General features: G+C 43.4%; 1 protein-coding gene across 1 annotated transcript in view; it reads right to left on the bottom strand.

Annotated features, from left to right (window-relative positions):
* PRKAA2 (protein kinase AMP-activated catalytic subunit alpha 2) overlaps positions 1–23016 on the bottom strand; it is a 30292-nt gene extending 7276 nt beyond the window's left edge. The window contains exons 1-6 of the mRNA XM_005284772.5: positions 22861–23016; positions 10578–10719; positions 7973–8066; positions 6170–6314; positions 5378–5465; positions 2551–2775 (exon numbers count right to left, since the gene is read on the bottom strand). Coding sequence (XP_005284829.1) covers positions 2551–2775; positions 5378–5465; positions 6170–6314; positions 7973–8066; positions 10578–10719; positions 22861–22954 — 788 coding nt within the window. The 5' untranslated portion in view covers positions 22955–23016. The remainder of the gene's footprint in view (positions 1–2550; positions 2776–5377; positions 5466–6169; positions 6315–7972; positions 8067–10577; positions 10720–22860) is intronic.
* Positions 23017–23453: the final 437 nt, after the last annotated feature.

Genomic DNA, 23453 nt, shown 5'->3' with positions numbered 1-23453 from the left:
CCCCAGCCTGCAACTGGAGACGGAGCCAGGGATTTAAGTAGAACAGGCGCAGCTGGACGGGACCAAGTAAGGCCTATATAAGCTAAGAAGCTAGCAACAAGGGGGTGCTGCAGATATTCCCTGGGAGAAGAGAAGGTGTATTCAGGACTATGGAGGGTAGTCTGTGGGTACTCCCTGGGAGGAGATTGTTGGGAGGCTGGCAGAGGGGATGGGGGAAAGCAAAGAAGGTGGGAGATGGTTCAGGAGAATAGTTGCAAGGAATAGGAATGCAGACCTTGGCTGCTGACTAGAAGGCCCCTGATTAGAGGATGGGCCTGGGTCCCGCTACCAGCTGCTGACCAAGAGGCACCATCAGGGCAGTGAGCAGGAACACTGCCTGAGTCAACCTGTCAAGAGGGACTTTGCTACCCCTGGATAGGGGAACATGTGGTGACCCGGCTGGAGGGGAGGCTGCGGTTCCTGAAGCAAGAGGGGCCCACAGGATGGGAGAGAGAACACTGGAGGAGGTTGCAATGCCTGGTCAGATCTAATCCCCAGAGGGCCCAGGAGGAGGCGCCACCAGTGGTGAGTGGAACCCATGACACCACATCAGTGAACGTCAGCGTTGGTTCACAAATCCAAGGCTGATGTTCAGTTTACAGACAGGCCACCCTCCAAAAGCACCCCCCGCCCTTGCTCCCTCCCCATTTTGCAAGTGCCGTCGGCAGACAGGCCCCCTACAGGTCTCCCTTGGGATTTCAGTTTTTCTTGAGGCACGAACTGTGGCCACTGCCTTTTCCAATGCTTGCAAAGTCTTTGAGTGGGAGGGGAGGTGTTCAGCATGCATCCATCTTCCATCTCCATAGGGCAGTGGGACTGGGGAAACACTGGTGGCAATCACTGGTTATCGCACTAGGCCCTATGGGGCAACTCCATCTTAGAGACGGTTGGCAATCAGTGTTTCTGTGCTCCTGGATGGGGGTGGAGTGGCCACTAAATCTGCCTCTCGTGCATGGACTGTGGTAGGCATTAGTCACACCCTGGAGAGCATATTTTGGGTCTGGAAAAGACTCTGCCACAAAATTGCCCCTCTAAACCTCTGGGAGCAATTGGATGGTCGTATGCAGCCCAAAGGCAGCAAACACAATGTGTCGGATGGTGTCCCAGAGGAGGAGCCCTTGGGGGGTGGGGTTCCTCAGGCAAACCAACATCTACAGGACTAAGTGTGCTGCCAACTCCTAATAATAGCACCTGCAAGTGAACTAAACCCTATATCATTCATCCGGCACTGCAACTGTGATTATATTTGTATGTTAGGAGCTGGCTTGAGACCCAAACACCCATCAGGTAATGACTCTTGGTCACTGCTGTGCTGATGTAGTTACAAGTGGCCAACCATCCTCCACATCCCATTACCAGCTATTGTTGCCTCATAGGCATTCCTCCCCAAGATGCAATTAGATCCACTAAACGAAGAGACTTGAAAATAAAGGCACCATTTTCACTTTAGGATGGCGGTGGCACTATAAAACCATCCTTTCCAAATGAATTAAATACCCAAGGACTTTTGGATGGCTGTGACATTTAAATACCTATTTTAAAACATCACTTAGATTTAATGATTATTCTGTATTTCACAAAAGATAGAGCATGCTCCTAGTTTACAACACCGTACGAAAATCATTCAGTTTCTAAGAATCAATGAGAATTTTTAAGTCCTGCTGTCAGACATGCATTTTTAATTATATTTAAAGGCCCAAACATCTACTAAAGAATCTCAGTGCTCACATTAACCTGAATTTATATGGTAATGTGAGCAGACAGAGGTACAGCACCATCTTATTAATTTGCTAGATGAGAAAATTATACTACATTTAAAGGTGAGCCATTTGCCCTCATTAAGAAACATCTTTCATGTGTTTAATTTTGAGAGTTAGGGGTGTGGATCCTGCATTCTTGGTCTATGCAGCTTTTCATGTTTGCTGTGACTCTGCATATTAAATACACTGTATGCTGAACCTGCATTCAGAAGGAAGGAGAAGTTTTTAAATTAAGCGACAAAACGTGGCAGATGAATGCTAATTTCTTAGCATTACTGCATCATATGGCTACTTTTGCCACGCACCGTTAAGGATTTTTGAGACCATTGTATAATGCAATATAAAAGGTCCTGGTTACTTGCTGAAATGCACCTACTAACCTTCATAAACTATGGGTATGTTGACACTTAAAAAGCTGCTGCTGCACCACTGTAGCGCTTCAGTGTAGACACTCACTCCAGCGATGGGAGGGGTTCTCCCGTCACTGTAGTTAATGTACCTACCTGAGATGCAGTAGGTAGCTCAACAGAAGAATTCTTTCATCAACTTAGCACTGTCTACACCAGGGTTTAGGTTGGCATAGCTACATTTCTCAGGGGTATGGATTTTTCATGCCACGAGAGATGTAGCTTTGCCGTTGTAAGTTTTCAGTGTCAACTAGCCCTGAGTTCCACAACACAGCTTGCCCACCACACACAAGGTCTATTTGAGGAGAAAAGCTTCTGCTGTGACTTCTGGCATGGGACATTACCTTATGTCCTTGATGGTTGCTCGCTTGAGTGGGTCAACCTGCAGCATGTGCATGAGGAGAGTGGCAACTGAACGGTTGAGATATTCGGGGATGTAGAAAACACCTCCACGGATCTTCTTAAAGAGCGTGGGAACATGTTCATCGTCGAATGGCAGCGTCCCGCAGAGAAGAGCATAGAGAATAACACCACAACTCCAGATATCCACCTCAGGGCCAGCATACAACCTAAGCAAAGTCAAGCCAACAGAGAAGATTTCCTTCCCAGGTTTTATCTGTTTGTCAATTGGCATTATATGCTTTGTAGTAGAGGTTATAATATAGCAGAGGAGCTTTAAAAGTGGACCCTGCAGGCTAAAAGCTTCAGTTCGTACTCCTACCCCAGTGTCCTAAAACTCAGCCTCACTGTAGCGTCTCTGGTTCTCTCAGACTGACACGTGGAGGTGCAACCCACAGAGGCTAATGAATCTAAGAGGCTAGGAACCAAGTTTGCTCTTCCTCTCCAACTGCTCTGTGAAAAGCTTGTTTTCTTGTTCCAGTGGCTGATGGAGTCAGCCAACTATTTCTATACATCCACCAACGCAGAGATAACTACAAGCAAATATTATACCTGTGTACGTTTACTTTTTTATGTAAGAAATCTGTATTCAAGTCCGATCCAGTAATTAGGCTTCTAGGAAACTGCTAATGTGGGCTCGGTTATCGCAAAGCTTGGGTGCCCTTGATACACTCCTTTGATTACTGAGGGTTGGATTTTTTTCAGTAATATTGTGAGCATGCTCCTCCTTGGCCAAATTTTCAAAAGTTGGATGCCTAAAGTTGGGTTCCTACAGCCATACTCAGGCACCTAAATAGCTCGCTCTATTTTCAAAAGTGCCTGTCACCCAGCAGCTCCTACTGAGGCCAATGAAAGCTGGTGAGTACTCAGCATTTTTGGAAAAAACTGGCCAATTATTTAGTTGCATAAGTATACCTCTCTTTAGGGTCTTGTTTTTGACAATTCTGGGGGCCCAGTGTTTCTGCTAGTTCCCAGATTGATAGGATGAAAACTGATTTGTTTTCTAGGCCCAAGCAAGATATATCTGCTCTGTCTTACAACCTGTCCTTTCATGCTGTGTTAGCCATCAGGCCATGGCAGAAGGTGAATTTTGAATCCGCTCACATACTCTGGTCTCCTACATAAATCCATGTGCAATGTCATACAACAGAACTAACAGACTGACCAATCTCCACGCTACGTGAAAAACATTGTAATGATAACTCTGACAGCTGCTGTCCCTTTAAGAGCAGTGCAGGGTGGGAAACCCTTCCAGGATATAAAATGAGAAGCTGAGCAGCAGTGAGGGAGTCTGAGGGGAGGCCTGATAAAGGAAAGGCAATATAGTCAGGGGATTAGTAGATGAACCTGGTTTCGACGTATATGGTGTTTTTGTTTCTTTTATTCATTGCTAATAAACTGAATCAGTTGAGTCCTTGCAATCCTTCAGGATCTAGAGGGCAGTAACTTGTACCTTTTCTCTTGCTGTCCTCTGATACAGCACTATTGTCTATACTGCTTGAATGAAAGCATAGTTAGAGCTCTACTAAAGGAAGTGGGGACAACCTTGATTTGCAGCTTCTTTCTGGAGCTGCAGCAGTTGCGGACTTTCTGGCTTTGCCCCCTGTCTGGCCAGCATGACTCATGGATCCCTGTAAGTGGAGTTGTTGCCTCAACTCAGTCCTCCGGTGGTCTAATTCAGAAGGAACTCTGCCATCACTTCCACCGGCATAAGTGAGAGGGAATTTAATCAGAAACAATCCACATTAATCAAAATGCTGTGTTTATTTGGCCTGTTAGATGAGATACAGCAGTAAAAATGATATGGGGAAAGTGTACTAGGATCTTGCCACCTGTTTTCTGTTAAAATGAATGCAAACCAGACATAGTATAAAAAAATAACTGGTGCGTAACTGGAAAACAGGTGGTTATGAAGAATATGTACAGGATTCTAAATTTGGAAATCCTTCATTCTAATCCTGGTTCTGTCACTGGCCTGCTGTACGGACTTGGACAAATCAGTTTTTCTCCGAGACTCCATTTTCACAACTGTGAAATGGGAAAGGAAAGGTAATACTTCCATCTGGGTGTGATGAAGATTAATTCAGGTTTGGGCAGTGCTTTCAATAGGTAAGGTGCTGTATAAATGCCAAATGCCACCAGTACTGTAGTGCATGACTGCTTCACAGTTTTGTTTATCATTAATTTAACAGGAAGTCATGAACATTCCGTCCCATGACAACAGCAACCATTTTTTTGAAAAAAGAAATTGATTAAAAGAAGCTAGAAGATAAGACCTTTCAGATGGAACCACTGTTAAGGTATGGAAAAGGGGTAGAGACCATTGTTAAGATTTGGGAAGTGGGTGGGTAAAATTGGTTGGTCTATCACTGAATAGTTCTCTGTACCAACATAACAAAATTACAGATAGACAGATACAAAATTTTGCATAGGGGGTGAATAAGAATTTTGGGGAAGGAAACTCCTTGCATATGAAAAAGGATTCAGGTTAAAAATATATTTACCTAATTCTTTATTTAGGTATATAAACAAAAAAATGTCTTTTAATAACTCTAATATTTTTAGAAAGATCGTTTTCTATTTTTAATCATAGAAAACTAAACAAGGTTTTGTCACTAGATTCACTCCCACTTTTAAAAATGGAGGGGGTGGGGGAGCTCCAGCTATCTTTAACAGTAGTACAGAATAAGTTTCAAATACAAAAACAAATGCAAGAATCACACCTGAACATACACTTGCATTAAAGTGGGTTTTCTCAATGCTAAGTTATACCTTCCGGAGATGACTTCAGGTGCTGCATAGTTTGGGGAACCACAGCTAGTTCGCAGAAATTCACCATCTGACATCATGTTCGACAACCCTAAAAGCAAGATTCTTGCATATTGACACATGCTTTGAATGTATGGTTAGCGAGAATGCTATGCTTCTAAAAGGATGACAGGAGAAGTAGCAAGGGAAGGAGTGGGGGAAATTATGAAATAATAAAATTAAACAATTGGGCGGTTACGGAATGGTGGGGCATCATGTATTACAAATGGGCAGGGATGGTGTCCCTAGCCTCTGTTTGCCAGAGGCTGGGAATGGGCAACAGGGATGGATCACTTGATGATTACGTATTCTGTTCATTCCCTCTGAAGCACCTGGCATTGGCCTCTGTCGGAAGACAGGATACTGGACTAGATGGACCTTTGGTCTGACCCAGTATGGCCGTTCTTATGGTCATACGGGGACGAATTCCATCCTGGTGTTACTGCATTGGAGTCTACCATGAATGTTAGCTAATTTTTTTTTAATTATTACGCTGAAAACCGTGATGAATATGCAAATTACCTTGTTTCTCCACTGTTCCATGTATGTTTATACTACAAACACAAGAGATCTCACTAGCCATGCCTGTCTTCATTGAAGGGTGAGTGTTTACAATTATGAACTCTTCAATTAAAATTATGAAATTGTTAATGGCCATGCAAACTGACTCAGTTCTGTAAGGCATGTTATGTTGACACACTCCAGCAAGTGGCTTGTAGCTGGCTACATTTCTGGAATGCTGTTGGGGTCACATACCAAAATCAGCTATCTTGGCATTCATGTGTGCATCCAGCAGCACATTCTCTGGTTTCAGGTCTCTGTGGACAACCATATGCCTGTGACAGTAATCCACTGCAGAGAGAATCTGCTGGAAAAGGCGTCTAGCCTCTGCATCTTCCACCTACAAAACACCGGGAAACGGTTAAAGCTTTCTCTGAAACGACACTTGGCAAAACAGCTTTGGCTCCGTCATGAGCTGAAAAGCTCTATGATGCACAGATAAAATTACAGTAAACAGATTGTAAGCAGAGACAAATGTATAAAGCAGATTTTTCCCCTTGCATTTTATACTGCGTTACTGTTTTGAAATAAAGCTAATAACTAGGAGTCATGTGACGAAATTAGGAAAAGCTCAATTTAGACTGGCTGTCACAAAGACTTGTGCTTAATTTGTGTCAGGGCTGAGCTCCGGCACATCTTGGCAGTTTATAGCCCCTGCACCTCTGGGCTTGCTGTGTCAGTTATGAATGTAAAAAAAAATTGCTCTGAGCCGCCGCACCTCTTTGATTACAAATTAAGCACTGACAAAGACCTTCCTAATAGTGAAATCTATTAGACTGTGGCCTAGTCTCTCAAGGGAACCAATAGCAGTCCTGTCACAGGAGATTTTAATCTAGACTTGAGAAAGCATTGCACAATGTTCTACAGGGAACAATTCAGTCATGAGGAATGAAGTAGGTGGCTTTGTAGAGGTTAAAAATGGAGCAGCTCTATGATTCTATAATTAGGAAGAATGCAATGGGGAATTAGATCTAAGAAAGTGTGTTTCTGGCCATTTATACTGACAATTTTGTAATGTTCTTTCATGAAAAATGTAGTTTCTAAATGTCAAAGTCCAGAAAGGCCTAACTTTAATACTTAGAAAGATCAAGTATTTTCTATAAACTGGAAAAAAAATCCTACTGTAAATCAGAATTGTATTCATAAATGTAAAGGACCAATGGAAATGACTCCTTCTACCACCGTACTTATACAAAAGAGTTTAGTATAAAATGCATTTATTTTGTGACACTACCGGGAGAGAAGAACATTAGCATTGTAGCCTGAGCTTTTCCGGTATCCTAACTGAGATCCTTATTAGTCCATCTTATATGTTCTTATGTTCCTGGCTGGTGGCTGTATGAATCTTACTAAGACATCCGTAAGGGAGTTACTAGTGATTTTCCTTGTATTTAACAGTAGGTTTATTATTTGATTGGCTTATTTCTCTGGCTTGTTTTTGTTTTTTGCTTTTTTGTTTATATGCTGTAACACAACATGGAGTAGTTGCAAAGTGATATATACAACTGTATTCTAGGCCAAATGCAAGATATTCAGGATAGGACTATTTTTGTTCCATTTAGCTAGAACAGGGATTGGCAACCTTTGGCATGCGGCCCGCCAGGGTAAGCACCCTGGTGGGCCGGGCTGGTTTGTTTACCTGCCGTATCCGCAGGTTCGGCCGATCGCAGCTCCCACTGGCTGCAGTTCGGCGCTCCAGGCCAATGGGGGTTGCGGGAAGTGGCGGCCAGCACATCCCTCGGCCTGCGCTGCCTCCTGCAGCCCCCATTGGCTTGTAGTGCCGAACCGCGGCCAGTGGGAGCCGCGATCGGCCGAACCTGTGGACGCGGCAGATAAACAAACCATCCCGGCCTGCCAGGGTGCTTACCTTGGCGGGCTGCATGCCAAAGGTTGCCGACCCCTGCGCAAGAAAGTATCCCATTTTGCAAAACCATTTTATTCCTCAGCACCATCGTTTTCCCACAGGAATCTTTATCTTGACAAGATACTGTCACTTACACGTCCATGCTTACAGATGTAATCAAACAATTCGCCACCAGATACATATTCCATTACCATGAAAAAATCAGTTGGAGTGCTGATGACCTGATACCTTCAAAAACAAAAGAGAGAATTTAAAAAGACTTGATTAGTAACAACAAGGCAAGGTTTTTAAACAGTTTACTATTATAACTTCTTCGTAAAATAAACATTTGTTTTGATCTTGTGTATAAAATTGCTTTCCATATATGAAAAGCAATCACTTATATTTTAAGATGCAAACAAACATAATATCTTTCAGTGGTCTGCTGAAAGGATCTGTTTCACAAATTCACTTCTTTATTTCTTAAGCTTTTACATAATCCTCTGAAATCTTTGCTACAGTAGTTTACCACACTTAGGACTAACCTGATTTTAAAATTTCCATTTTGGCTAAGATTTACAGCAATGTCTTAAGAGATGCAGGCTGCCTTCAAAAGCAAAAAAGGAATATTAACTCCTTCCCCCTCCCCCTTTGTATTGAGGATACAGGAGAAAAGAACTCTAGGTACTATAGGCAGTTTGAATCTTTCCTATTTCACTCCAGTTTCTCAGCTAGTGTAAATTGGCATAACTTTATTGACCTCAATGAAGTTACATAAATTTATAGCAACACCAGCTGAGGTTCACATCCATTTTCTTGTACTCCGATTTTGTGTTTGCACTGCTTATAGTTGAATTTGTGTTCTGTATCATTACATTAGAAGTGAACAAATAACTTCCTGTCTTCTTAAAACTGCATGTAAATACATCGTGTTCAGTAAAACCCTCAAAAGATCAATAAGGGTTAATACACTTTAGCGTGGTTTGAGATCCAGTAAACCAAAGTCTCTGATAATTCGTTAATGTATACAAGAAAAAAGATAAAGTAAATGTAATGCATTCTCACTTGCTAATTTTCTTTAACATACCATTTCATGATTCAATTATTTATCCCAGACCCTATTGATGTTCTTAACTTCAATTTAATTTTTAGGCCATAATTTGTTGTCTTTGACATATATGAGAACTGGTTGAGACTCAGGGTGCCAGATGCCTCTTTGAGAAGCACTTTTTGCTACTTGGTTTATGAAATGGTACCAATCTGTTCTCAAATATGCTAATGATACTGTGGAGTAACTCCATTCAAGTCAATAGTTCCCTCAGAATTACGGTGGATTAACTGGAAGCAGAATTTGACCCCTTCCCTCTCAGAGGAAGGCTCACTAGATACATGCCAATGCTCTAAACATCAGATTATCCTTCTAATTGCCATTCAACCACTTTATTTTATAGAAATGCCAAATGTATTTAATGGCTGGCTACTATAATAACTTGACTTGTGCAGTTAAGCCTTGAGGTTTCTGGATTTTTAATCTGAGAATACTAAACTATTGCAGTGCAAAGCAACAGAGGGTCCTGTGGCACCTTTAAGACTAACAGAAGTATTGGGAGCATAAGCTTTCGTGGGTAAGAACCTCACTTCTTGCATCTGAAGAAGTGAGGTTCTTACCCACGAAAGCTTATGCTCCCAATATAGAAGTGAGGTTCTTACCCACGAAAGCTTATGCTCCCAATACTTCTGTTAGTCTTAAAGGTGCTACAGGACCCTCTGTTGCTTTTTACAGATTCAGACTAACACGGCTACCCCTCTATTGCAGTGCAGTTACCTATTTGCAACTTAAATTCGGATACTTCGGAGTGTCAGTTTTGAAAATTCTTACCAGAATTTTATCATCATAAACAGAAAATGGAAACCTTAGTCTTCTGATATCCAGACCATTAATGGAGAACTCCTATTGGTTTGGGGCTAGGATTTCACCTCAAGAGCCTGATCATGTAGTCATTACTCAGACAAAAGTCTCATTGCCTTCAAAGACTGCCGGATCAGGCCAAAAGAGAAGAGGGAACAATAACTCCCATTGACACCTATGGTAGTTACTTGTAGCCCTCAGTTCTCAGTCACCATTGCCTTTCGATTGAAAACAGGGCTTGCACAGGTGTAAGTATGCAGAACTTGATTCAGTAAAGTTTACTATGCATGGGATTGCCAAGTTAATAACCCAAACTTCCCAGTGAGACTGGTCTGTATAGTTTTCTAAGGCTCTGATTCTGCTCTCATTGACTTCAATGTAGCAAGACTGGGCCCTAACTCAGCAAAAACCCGTACACCTGTTTAGCTTTGTATATTACTGGGAGTCATGCCACTGAAGTCAAGTAAAGTGAAGCATGTGTGTAAGACTTGTAGGATTAAAGCCTTAATTTATAACTTGGTAGGTTCATGACTAGAACTGCACGAAGGCAGCCTGATCCAAAACCTCACTGATTTCAATGGGCATGGGACAAGCCCATAATGAACAGACGTCTCAGCTTATTTGCAAAAAATTACAAAATGTCTTGAATGAATTATTTAAGAGAATATTAATTAGCTGGCTCCGTTCACTGTTTCTCAAAATGGAAACTTACTATTTCACTCTTTTCCATCTTCAGCAAGTGTTATTTAATTTGCTAGTAAAACAGAAATGCATTCAAGAGCATTCCCTCTGACGCACCACAGAATTGAAATGGAATCTGAACAAAGAGAAGCAGTAGCAGTAGTACTCACAGTTTGATAATATGAGGGTGCCGAAAGAGTTTTAGGTTTTGAATTTCTCTCTTGATTTTCCCAACCACATCCAAACTCCGAATTTTCTGTCTATTTAAAATTTTTACGGCAACTTTATGTCCTGTCAGCTGGTGTTCTCCAACTAATGGAAAGAGAACATTAGTATGTCACTAAAGAGAATGCAATGACCTGTAGGAGTAATTTAGCTTACTGACATAGGTGGGTTCTGAGGGAACAATGGGAGGAGGGTCATAATGGGTAAATTGTCTGAAAGTTGGGAACCAGAGGCCTGCGTGGGGACTGGTGTTTGGACTCGATGACTAATAAAGGGATATCATCTCTAGGTTAGTGATTCAAGTCCAAGCCACATTGTTGTCACCATCTGCAGATGACTCAGTGGCCCTGTGTGAAATGAGTCTGGTGATCTCAGTCCAGGCCCCAAGCCTGGATTTATGACGTAGACACAACTGACCACTTTACAGAAAGTTTCAGAGGCCACAGCTCTGATGGACATGGAAACTATGCAGTCAGAGAGGCACTTTTCTGTTTCTGAGGCACTTTTTCCATGCACTCCTATGAAAGGGATGAGCTTATGGAGCCTTCAAAGTCCTCCCATCCTCGCCCAGGATGGAGAGAGTGGAACTGAGCATTATCTATGAAGTTCTATACAGAGTGCTCACAATCCTGCAAGCTATACTGAAGGATGACCAGTCTATACACGTTTTATCCAGAGATCCACAAGCAAGTAGTTTCTGACTAGTTATGTATTTTAAGGTGCAGCTTCGTTCTCACTGAACGTCAAGCCATTAGGGAGGTGAAAGGATGGAGTTAACCCTGTCTCTCCCCTTATGTTGCAATCCTTCCCCTAACCACAGATATTTTTAATCCCTCCTATGCTGCCTTCTGTTTCTAACCACATTAAACTAAAGCTACTTTCTCTCGCCCACAAAGCCCTGCATGTATCATACACTGGGATTTTCCAAGCATGCCTTATCGAGCGCTTCAGTAGAGCAAGCCAAACTCTGCTCTGAGTTGTACTGGTCCAAATTACTTACATGGATGGCAGTGGTGTAACACGATAGGAGAATGTGGCTCAGAGTTTTTAACTTAATGTGAAATTTCCCAGCTTTTGTCAGTTTAAGCCAGCCTCCTTCTGTCACCACTTAATGTACTACTTCTTGTGAGAATTAGAAAATAACATAAGAACATAAGAATGGCCATACTGGGTCAGACCAAAGGTGCATCTAGCCCAGTATCCTGTCTCCCGACAGTAGCCAATGCCAGGTGCCCCAGAAGGAGTGAACCCAACAGGCAATGATCAAGTGATCTTTCTCCTGCCATCTATCTCCACCCTCTGACAAACAGAGGCTAGGGACACCCTTCCTTACCCATCCTGGCTAATATCCATTAATGGACTTAACCTCCATGAATTTATCCAGTTCTCTTTTAAATGCTGTTATAGTCCTAGCCTTCACAACCTCCTCAGGCAAGGAGTTCCACAAGTTGACTGTGCGCTGTGTGAAGAAGATCTTCCTTTTAAACCTGCTGCCCATTAATTTCCTTTGGTGGCGCCAAGTTCTTGTATATGGGAACAAGTAAATAACTTTTCCTTATTTACTTTCTCTATATCACTCATGATTTTATATACCTCTATCATATCCCCCCTTAGTCTCCTCTTTTCCAAGCTGAAAAGTCCTAGCTTCTTTAATTTTTCCTCATATAAGACCCGTTCCAAACCCCTAATCATTTTAGTTGCCCTTCTCTGAACCTTTTCTAATGCCAGTATATCTTTTTTGAAATGAGCAGACCACATCTGTACGCAATATTCAAGATGTGGGCGTACTATGGATTTATATAAGGGCAATAAGATACACTCCATCTTATTTTCTATCCCCTTTTTGGTGATTCCTAACATCCTGTTTACTTTTTTGACCGCTGCTGCACACTGTGTGGACGTCTTCAGAGAACTATCCATGATGACTCCAAGATCTTTTTCCTGATTCGTTGTAGCTAAATTAGCCCCCATCATATTGTATGTTTAGTTGGGGTTATTTCTTCCAATGTGCATTACTTTACATTTATCCACATTAAATTTCATTTGTCATTTTGTTGCCCAATCACTTAGTTTTGTGAGATCTTTTTGAAGTTCTTCACAGTCTGCCTTGGTCTTAACTATCTTGAGCAGTTTAGTATCATCTGCAAACTTTGCCATCTCACTTTTTACCCCTTTCTCCAGATCATTTATGAATAAGTTGAATAGGATTGGTCCTAGGACTGACCCTTTGGGGACACCACTTGTTACCCCTCTCCATTCTGAGAATTTACCATTTATTCCTACCCTTTGTTCCCTGTCTTTTAACCAGTTCTCAATCCATGAAAGGACCTTCCCTCTTATCCTATGACTACTTAATTTACGTAAGAGCCTTTGGTGAGGGACGCTGTCAAAGGCTTTCTGGAAATCTAATACTTATTAGCTGCTAAGATGCATTTAGTCTGAATGACAGATTATGTTCACATTCCATACTCTGGACTTGATGACTACTCCAATCACCCTCTCCCAAACTGTTTTCACCATAACCAAGGGATCCAGTCCTGAAGGCCTTACACAGACATCTATCTTTGCAAAAGCTTAATAAACACTTAGTAGAAATCTCAGAATTTACCCCTGATAAAATAAGCAGAGACACATGTTCATGCGGCCTCCAGAGGAGGGCTGTCTGGAAAAGAATTCCATTTGGCAAATATTATTAAAATGTAAACATCTTTTTTCGTTCTGCATTAGAACAAAAAGTAGACCTTTAAAAACTTCGGTGAGTGTGAGATAATATGACTCTCACCCTTCCCCTAAGAACTGACAATAACCCAGTGGTTAGGGCCCTCACATGGGAGACTGACACTCTGTTTGCTGAAAAATTCCCAACCAGCTGTAGTTATAGTGTCCTCTGGGGAGTAGGATGCCAGGAAGGGACTTGCCTTTACATAGGGCTTCCAGTTCTTCAAGGGAGAAATTGATTAATACAAGGTTTATGTACCACTTAAGCCTTAGGCCTTGTCTACACTACAGGGGAAATTCAATCTAAACTACGCGATTTGAGTTACATAAATAGCGTAACTCAAATCGACATAGCTTAGACCTACTTACCGCAGCGTCCACATTATGCGATGTTGACAGGAGATGCTCTCCTGTCGAATCCCCCTACTCTTCTCGATCTGGTGGAGTACAGGAGTTGACAGGAGAGCGGTCTGCAGTCGATTTAGTGGGTCTTCACTAGACCCGCTAAACTGGCCACTGATGCATCCATCGCCGCTCGTCAATCCCCCCGGTAAGTGTAGACAAGCCCTCAGTGAACTTACAGGGCTTAAGTGGGACTTACGTGATGCATAGGTCTTAAACTAGCCCTCTGTACAGGGGTTATGTTCAGCAGAAAGATATAATCAAGAATAATGCCAAGGTCTAGACTGTTATGTAGTCTGGTGTAGATTACTTTCCCTATAGAGTCTTAGCACACAAGTGCTAAAAACATATAAACAAAAAATACTGAAAAAAATATGTCCCTGAAGGGGCAATCTGTCTCTGTGGAGCTCATATCCAAGGCTAAATTGCAAGGATTTACAGCATGTAAAGATTAGGTTAATCAGAAATAGATACACATAAATCACGGGGGAGAATATTTATTGTCACACAGGGGTAGAATAAATCTCAAATAACCTAGTCTTAAAAATAGAACTTTACACACTTAAATAATTATATGCAATCCTCCCGCTGTGCAAAATAACAGCAAAGGCCAAATTCTGCAGAAGTCTTTACTCAATGGGAGTTTCCACAGTTGTGTTTCTTGGCTCCTGAATACTGCAGTGGGAAACCAGTTCTTAAGACTTGTAGTAAGCCCTGATTTTAGGGGAGATGCTGCTGCTGAAAACTTGAGTACATTTTTTAAAAATACAGGTCAGAGAGAAATGGGTTGGTGTTGTTTGTCTCCTATTGAGCACATTGGGACTGACTTTGCTCTCACTTACCCTCAATTTACATCAGTGTAATTCTACTGAGGTTAGTGGAATCACATCAGATTAAAAATGGTGTGTGAGAGCTTAGAATTAGACCCACTCCTTGCAATTGAACAGCCTGTGTCACAAAGTGTTCTGTGTATATGAAGCCAAAATTATAACAAGGAAGCTCCTTGCATAACATAGCAATAATGCCTCTGGCATTAACATTTATGTCGCAGTTTACAACTTGAAAGCCTTTAACACCATTTTTTTTTTGCCCATAATTTTAGAAATGGTGAGGAGCCTGCAAAGACTTACACATGCTAAACTTGACATAGAGTGGGTGGAATAATGGCTCAACTGATGTTAACGGGAGTCTTTCTTGACACTGAAACTTCAAAGAGGCCAGAACTTCAACCTGAAAGTTATCCCATTGCAACTCACAGCATGCAAACATAAGTACCAGTATACATTTTTGCAGGATTGGTTAATATTTTGCTTTTAGCTTCATATAGTTAATTACCATTACATAACATCTTTCCCGTGCCTATATTAGAACACATGCCAAAAACTAGTTTCTTCCATTCCTCTCTGTCATTTGCTGCTACTTCTGTCTGTTCTATGGCACAGAGATGACCTGTTCTGCCCTCCTGGCGAAGAGGTCTTCTTCAGGTTTCTCTTGACTGCCCTCATTTCCTTACACCAGTACCTTCATGTGGGAATCTGTGTGTTGGTACGCCCCAGATATGTCCAGTGCATCCTTCTGATTCTGGTGGCAATGAATGAGCCGATAGTTGGTGATTTCTCAGAACTCTTCATTGTAACAAAGTCTTTCCAGCCAATGCCCAGAATCTTTCGCAGACATTTATTTTTAAAAGTATCTAGTTCTCTGTCTACAATTTTTAGTAAATACCCAGCTCTCGCACCCGCAGATGTATCTTAGCACTGAGATTATGTTTGAACTGAAAATTCTCAGTTTTGTCCTGATGCTACATATCCTTAATTACCATAAGTTTAGTAAATGCTGTGGGTGCCTTTCCTATCACTGATGTCACTTATTTTACTATCTTCCATAGGAATCAACTTTAGTTAAGTCTTTAAAATAAATCTATAGTTTAATAATTACATAACTAAGGAGTTCTCTGTATGAAAAGAGATCCAAAATTTAATCTAAAACAGGGGGAAACCAATGAAACCACTGACATATTTTAAGAGATTAAAATCACTACATTTTTAAAAAGCTGATTTATTTCTACTTGAGAATTTGCTTAATGCACTCTAATACGTATTTTCTAAAATAATGCCTTAATCAGATGTTTCTATCTAACAGCGTTGGATTACATATAGTTACAAAATGGTTAATGTTTCTTATACTACATTAATAAGGTGGGGCACAGGTGGGGTTTTTGTTTGTTTTGGTTTTGATTTTTTTTTTTTTTGATTACACTGAAAACTTGCTTACAATAAACACAAAGATACAGTGACATTCGTAATCAGGGAAGCCACATAATAATAATCTGAAGCCCAAGACAGGGAGTAATAACTGTTTTATGGATAAACCCTGCCATTAAATTATTAACAGCATATCATTTTAAAGGCTTTAAGCAGATCACTAGAAGCACATTGCAGTGTCTGAGTGCGAACCGGAGCAGAGCATGAAAATGACAGAGCAGTAACGCTGTTACCATTCTGGGTGAACGAGGTCATTATTATTAGCGAAGAGATAAGCACTGCCAGAGATTCTTTCCTCAATAAGAGTATCCCAAAAATAAAACACTTGAAAATAAAAGCACCGCTTTGCATGTCCATTTTAATGTTTTAAATATTATGAAGAGTAAATGGAACTGCAATATGCTATGGTTTGTATTATACACGCAAGTTAGGGATTTAACTATGGGCTGAGGTAAAGAGGGTCATTCTCAGAGCGCAGTACATAGAAAATACCAATCATCAGTATTAGGAGGCACCTTTGCATCTCTTGGGATTCTGGAAATTACAGTTTCCCAAGGATTGCTCTGATTTACAGCATCCTATGCCCTGCTGCTTATGGGCAGCTCTGCAGCCCAGAATTTCTAGAAAATGCTATGCTAAAGCAACGGCCCCCTTCTACATTTGCGAGGGAGACAGTGTATGGCCACTTATGATGACCCTGCACTGGGAGAATTCTCCCCAGGCCCTTTGTGGCATAGTTCTGGAAGGAAGGCAGTCTCTCTTCCAGCCAGGGTTAATGTAGCATGTACATGGAGTACAGGTTATATACTCTGATGGAGAAGCGGGGGAGGCGAGAAAGGGGACTGGAATAGAGCACATCAATATCTATAGACCTTGCATCAGGGATGGATAAGCTCCCAGGACATATACTTTGGCAGGACAATAGAAACCCCACATTTAAGGCCTACAAATCACACACCTCAACAGTATGACGCACAATAAATAATACTTTGCATGTGCTCATCGAAGCGCCTTCCATTGGAGAATCTCAAACCATTTTCGGATATTAAAGAATTATACCATGCCACATCTCTTGTGGTCAGTAAGATGATAGAACTGCTTTAGGTGGGGAAACTGAGGCACAACAAAGTGAAGTGGCTTGGTCACAGTCATGCAGAAGTGACACAGCCAGGAACAGAACCCAGATCTCAGCCCTGTGTTCAGCACAGTCTTTTATATACCAATGACATATTATATTCTACTATGTATTTACATCACTCCCATCCTCACTCATAAGACTAGACCAGGCCCGAAAGACTGTATTTAAAGAAATAATGCTGCTGAATAGCTTATCTTCTTTCCATCCCTGAAAAACAACACGCACCTTTGCAGTTTTTAAGTTCAAACACATTAATAATTAAAAATAACAGTCTGCTTTGTAATCCATCTTTTGCTTACAGTAAGCATTAGATACAGAGATATTATTGTTTCACTCCCCAGTGACTTGTTAAGCCGACACGTATGTCTTGAGAGACAAAGAGTGACTATAAATCGCCTTTTAAACCCTTCAGGTTTCTAATGTAGCTGTTTCCAGCCAGAGGAATTTTTCCATGCTGGAGTAAACACACTTTTCTGCCCTGTTTAGTAGGTTGCTGTGGCTAGCCTTCATTTTATCTTTGGTGGTTAGTTTGTGTTCTGTTCTTTCTAATGATTTTATCTTAAGCTACTGGGTCTAGTTGGGAGTCTGTGTTCCTCTCCACTATACACAGTGGGGAATAACTGGCTAGGAGGTAGTACTGCTGACAAGGATCTGAGGATTACAGTAGATCACGAATTGAATATGAGTCAACAATGTGATGCCATTGCTAAAGAGGGTCGTATCATTCTGGGTGGTATTAACAGGAACGTGATATGTAAGACATGGCAGGTAATTATCCCACTCTAGTTGGCACAGGTGAGGCCTCAGCTGGAGAACCGTGTCAATCCTGGGCACCACCCCTTAGGAAAGATGTGGACAAACTGGAGACAGTCCAGAGGCGAGCAACAAAAATGATAAAAGGTTTAGAAAACCTGATCTCTGAGGAAAGGTTAAAAAAGCTGGGCCTGTTTTGTCTTGAGAAAAGAAGAATGAGGGGGCCCCTGATAACAGCTGTTAAGAGAGGTTATAAAGAGGATAGTGATCAATTGTCAGAGGCTGTTAAAAAGAGGACAGTTCTCCCTATCCACTGGAGGTTAGTTAAGTATTAATCTGCTTAATCTGCAGCAAGGGAGATTTATGGTAGATACTAGGAAAAAGTTTCTAATTATAAGGGTAGTTAAGCTCTGGAATAGGTTCCAAAGGAGGTTGTGGTTTTTAAGAAGAGGCTGGATAAACACCTGTCAGGGATGGTCTAGGTTTACTTGGTCCTGCCTCAGCGCAGGGGGCTGGACTGGATGACTTCTTGAGGTCCCTCCAGCCACTTCTGTGATTCCATGTTGTGGAAGCTGTGAAACTTGTTGCTCACAGTACATGAACAACTTTTCATACACTAATATTAGAAATAGGTTTTAGAAATGTAGATCCTGCAACTAATTTCCCCCAGGTTCTTGCGGGGGGGGAGGGTACTTGGAAAAAGTGATGTGATAAGGAAGGAGCAGCAGCTCCAATGTACACTCCCTTGAGAACTGCAGAAATCCCCCAGCATCATCACGTATGCAGAGCTTCACAAACAAGGGAAAAGCTAGAAGCAGATGGTGTGTAGCACATTCCCTTTTGGTACCTGGTGGTTGTCTGCTGGGAAACCTACATGAAGTAATGTTGCTAGAGCTCTGCTTCACACCTCCCCTCCCTCTTAGGAGTGAGGTGAGCAGTAGTGGGGTGGGGGATTCAGCCAGTGACAGCAAACCTTCTCAGAAGCATTGGCTGCCGGCCTTACTACATGCGTGGAGAGGAAGACCATCCTTAGGCCTGGGGGGTAGTGCTACTTTGACGCACAGATCCTTGGGGTTGGCAGGATGTACCCCTCCACGGGATCACAAAACCCTCCCTTTGGAGGGAAAGGTGTGGGGATACTCCACAGAGGAGAAACTCAGAGATTCTGATGTAGTCTTTCCTCCTAAAGAGAGGGGCCCAGAGGGCCCAAAGACTCTAATACTCCTGGATTATCAGCATCACGCCATTTTTCAGTGCACTTCTCCCTTTATTTTATTACGCACGTTCAGGGCCTGATGCAAAGCCTATTAGAGTCAATAGATGCCAAGTCAAAAGAAAATGTATAGTGTTACTCTTCTTAAGTACCTACTTCTTCTTTGAACATTGCATTATTGTCAGCGTTTGGCAAACATGCATCGTAAGCGGTTAACAAGGCGAGCGTGGAAGAGATGTAAACAAAGCTCTTTCTAAAAATGGCCCTTTCTGATTTAGCTATTTTTGAGCAGAAAATAGTCATGAAAAGAAACAATATTTCTCTTGCAATAAGTTGCACCAATCATGAAAGTTTAATGAACGCTGAAGTCCCCAAATGTCCTAGCTCTCCACAGAAACTCCATGAGCTTTACCTCATAGGCACCTGGGTTTCTCTGAAGCAGTAAAAGTCAAAGCACTTACTGCTTCTGCAAGTACTACCGCTGGAACACAAGAGCTTATGGGACAGCGAGAGAACTCATTTCCTATTATTAACTTCCCCTCTCTTGACCCTACCTCTACCCCCGATTAAAAAGAAATTGAAGAAAAACAATAAAACGTGTAACTAACAAAGCTGCCCCAATTCTTCATCATAACCATTTGCTTGTATGTTATATCACTATCCCCTACTTGTGGCTATTTTGTCAGCCCTCTGACAGGGTTTAACTCTGCTCTGTTTGACCAGTGCCCAGGACAATGGAGCCGTGATCTTGGCTGGGGCTATTGGGTGCTGCCATCATATGTTTACTGCCATTATTAATTACTATACTTTTGCCTACACCTAACGAAATCCTGAGACCTGTAATCTCACTGTTGTCTTTGACTCTCCTCACAACTCCTTCTAGCCACTCAGCCCATCCCATCTTGGATCTCTTGCTGAATCCTGTTACCTCTTCCTCTTTTAACTAAATTCCAGTCCCTCCTTAAAACCATCCCTCATCTTCAAGAAATCCCTTCTTTTTTTCCTCCTTGATAATCCCCACACCTTTTCCCCTTCTTAATTATTGTGTGGTAGCTTATGTTTTCTTATCTTTGAAGAGTATACTTTTGGGGGGCAGGAACAGTGACTTCCCTAATGCACTGTGCAAAGTGACAGTGCCAGATCACTAGGGTTATTAAAAAAAAATCAGCCTGAAAAATGGTTGTAAAATGACTATACATCTCAGATTCTGAGTGAACAGGAAATAATTATGCAAAATATATATACGCTTGAATTGATAGCTCATAATATATCTAATTTCCTTCATGTTTCTTGTTAGAACACAATGATTACAGGCTACTCTACTGCCCATTAAATCAAAATTGCTATAATTTAGCACACAAAGAACACACCTAGTTTAATCTCAGTTCGGAAACCATAAATCCACTTTGCATATGCCAAACTCCCACTAGAAAAGGGGATGGTGTTTTAGGCACAATACTGCGAAAAATTATACGTATAAGGCACTACTCCATGAAAAGAACTTTTCTTAAATCCGAATTGGTTACATTGCTTTAAACACGTCTTTGGGAAACTGCTGGTTGTGTCTGAAAGTCAGGATTGAATACAGTAATGATTTAATTATTTAAATGGTCCCTTTTTGCCAGGTTTATTTATCCTGACAACTCTTTATTCTGGGCATTTGGGATTTGTTGAGTGAAGAGGAACATTTTTTTTTCTAAGAGACCAGATGAATTGTGTATTTTTCTTTGGTACTGTTATATGAGAAAAGTCAAAATTCGACTTAACGTTCGAATTAATAGGAAAAAAAGACGGTGCATGTACTTTTATTCACAAATCTTTCAGACAGCTGAGGTAAAGATTGTATCTGACTTGCAAGTGCCAGGTGACTTCTGACTGATCACGAATCAGCCTCTGCTGTAGGAATTCCTATGTATAAATCAACCCTGACTCCCTATCCCTTCTGCTACAGTTCTCAACCCAAAGCTGCTTTGATTCTGGGAGTATAATGTATTTAGGGATAGGGAGAAGAAATCATCTTTGGCTCTTGCTCACCACCCCTATTCCCCAACATGACACCTGCTACATCTTCTACAGCAGTGACACAGATGGAGCTCAAGACTGATACATAGGACACAACAGACGCGAAGATGCTGGTCGTCAGTAAATAGCTAAGACAGGTCCCTTCAGTCACCACTTCGTTCCCAATCTCCTCCATATGCAAAAATGAACATTTGAACACGCTCTTTTCTTACCCACAGACAAATGAGGAATGTAAAGGTCAGGGTTAGAAATGGCTGCATATGGTTATTAAAGAGTGGGGGTTGAATCTCCCTGAAACCTCCTGCTCGCACCCATTCAGCATTCCTCTGGCACAATTACCCTCTTCTCTCTAGGAGTAGCTTGCTTCCCCGCTCTCCACCAGCCCCACACAATATCCCACAGGCAGCAGGGACGCTCCAGCTTTAGGAAGGACACATACCAGGTGAAGAGGGAAGCATTCAGTTCTTAAAGTTAACACCCACTAGGACTAGGGTGACCAGAGAGCACGTGTGAAAAATCGGGATGGGGTAGGAATAATAGGCGCCTATATAAGAAAAAAGCCTGAATATTGGGACTGTCCATATGAAATTAGGACATTTGGTCACCCTAACACCCACATTCTTTTGTGTGAATAATAGGCAGGGTTATCATTCAGCTGTAATCACCACACCGCTGCCCAAGCCAATTCTCTGCAGCATGCCTGGCTCCCGCAGCCTGGGACCTACGTGGCTTGACATTGTGCTGCTGCCTCAACATGCCCGTGGCAAATATTTCCAGCCTCGGTTGCCAGGTCTGGTTCCCTGCACAGGAATCCCAGTCACGGTGTTCTCTGGCAACAGTAACCAACCATAAGAAAGCCTGTCCCCTGTCTGTGGCTATGGCGAGGGTACCAGGCGTGCATAGGGGAAGTGGATTCCACACGCTGCCCGCCTGGCCTGGTTTACGAAGGGTAGGGAAAGGCTGCACAGCGAAGGGAGGGAAAGAGGACAGGCGGTGGAGAGGTGAGGGTGACACTGGGAAGAGGGACTCACATAGTACATGCCTACAGGTTGCACAGGCCTCACCTGTTGCACTGGGCATAGGTGAGGGGCATACAGGGGGGAGAGGGAGGGATAGGACTTCACACAGTGCATCCATGAGAGGGAGGGTGCAGGCCAGTGGAGGGAACTGGAGGGATGAACGATGCATGCACTGGTGGCAAGAGGGACACTGCGCTGTGCTTGTTCCATGGGCAGGGAATCGGAGGTGGCGTATACTGGGGCAAGGGATGGGGCTGCACGGCTGGTGCCCTGGGGGAAGGGAGCTGGGGGTAGGGTGACCAGATGTCCCGATTTTATAGGGACAGTCCTGAATTTTGGGTCTTTTTCTTACATAGACTCCTATTACCCCCCACCCGTCCCGATTTTTCACACTTGCTGTCTGGTCACCCTAGCTGGGGGGCTGCAGGGGCATGCACAGGGGACTGCCCGGTACGGGCCCTGGGGGAAGGGAGTGAGGGGGCTGCCGGGTGCGGGCCCTGGGGGAAGGGAGCGAGGGGCTGCCGGGTGCGGGCCCTGGGGGTGGGACTGGGGGAAGGGGGCTCGTCTTTGCCCAGTCCGTGGAGCAGAAGCGAGGGGCTGCTTCCAGCCCGGCGCCGCTGCTCCCGGAGCCGGGCGATCCCGATTCCCCGGCGCCCCCTCCCCGGGGGGCGGCCGCCGCGCCCAGCCCAGGTACTCAGCTCTTGACTTTGCCGAAGGTGCCGACCCCGAGGGTGTCCCCCAGCACGTAGTGCCCGATCTTCACCCGCCCGTCGTGCTTCTGCTTCTCAGCCATCTTCGCTGCGCGCTGCCGGAGGGACCACAATGCAGCAGGGCCGGTCGGGCGGGGGGGGCGCGGGCAGAGGGGCGGCCCGGGGCAGGGCGATGCCAGCCTGCGCGTGGGGGGTGGCACGGGGCATGCACGGGGGGAAGGGGGCTGATGGCGTGGTGCCAGGCTGGGGGGTGGGCATAGCGCAAGGGCAGGCCGAGAGGGAGGCAGGGTGCATGGTGCATGCACGGTGGAGGAGGGGAGGGTGCCAGGCTGAGGGGTGAGTGCCAGGCTTGGGAGCGGGAGAGGAATGGCAGAGTGTCAGGCTAGCAGGGTGCATGGTGCAGGAGGAGAGGTGGGTGCCAGGCTGAGGGGTGGGTGCCAGGCTTGGGAGTGGGAAAGGAATGGCAGAGTGTCAGGCTAGCAGGGTGCATGGTGCAGGAGGAGAGGTGGGTGCCAGACTTGGGAGCGGGAGAGGAATGGCAGAGTGTCAGGCTAGCAGGGTGCATGCACGTGGGAGGAGGGG

This window comes from Chrysemys picta, chromosome 8 (genome assembly GCF_011386835.1).
Source record: "Chrysemys picta bellii isolate R12L10 chromosome 8, ASM1138683v2, whole genome shotgun sequence".
Taxonomy (NCBI): Eukaryota; Metazoa; Chordata; order Testudines; family Emydidae; genus Chrysemys; species Chrysemys picta.
The sequence above is the reverse complement of the archived record's forward strand: the minus strand, read 5'-3'. Positions and strand labels throughout refer to the sequence as shown.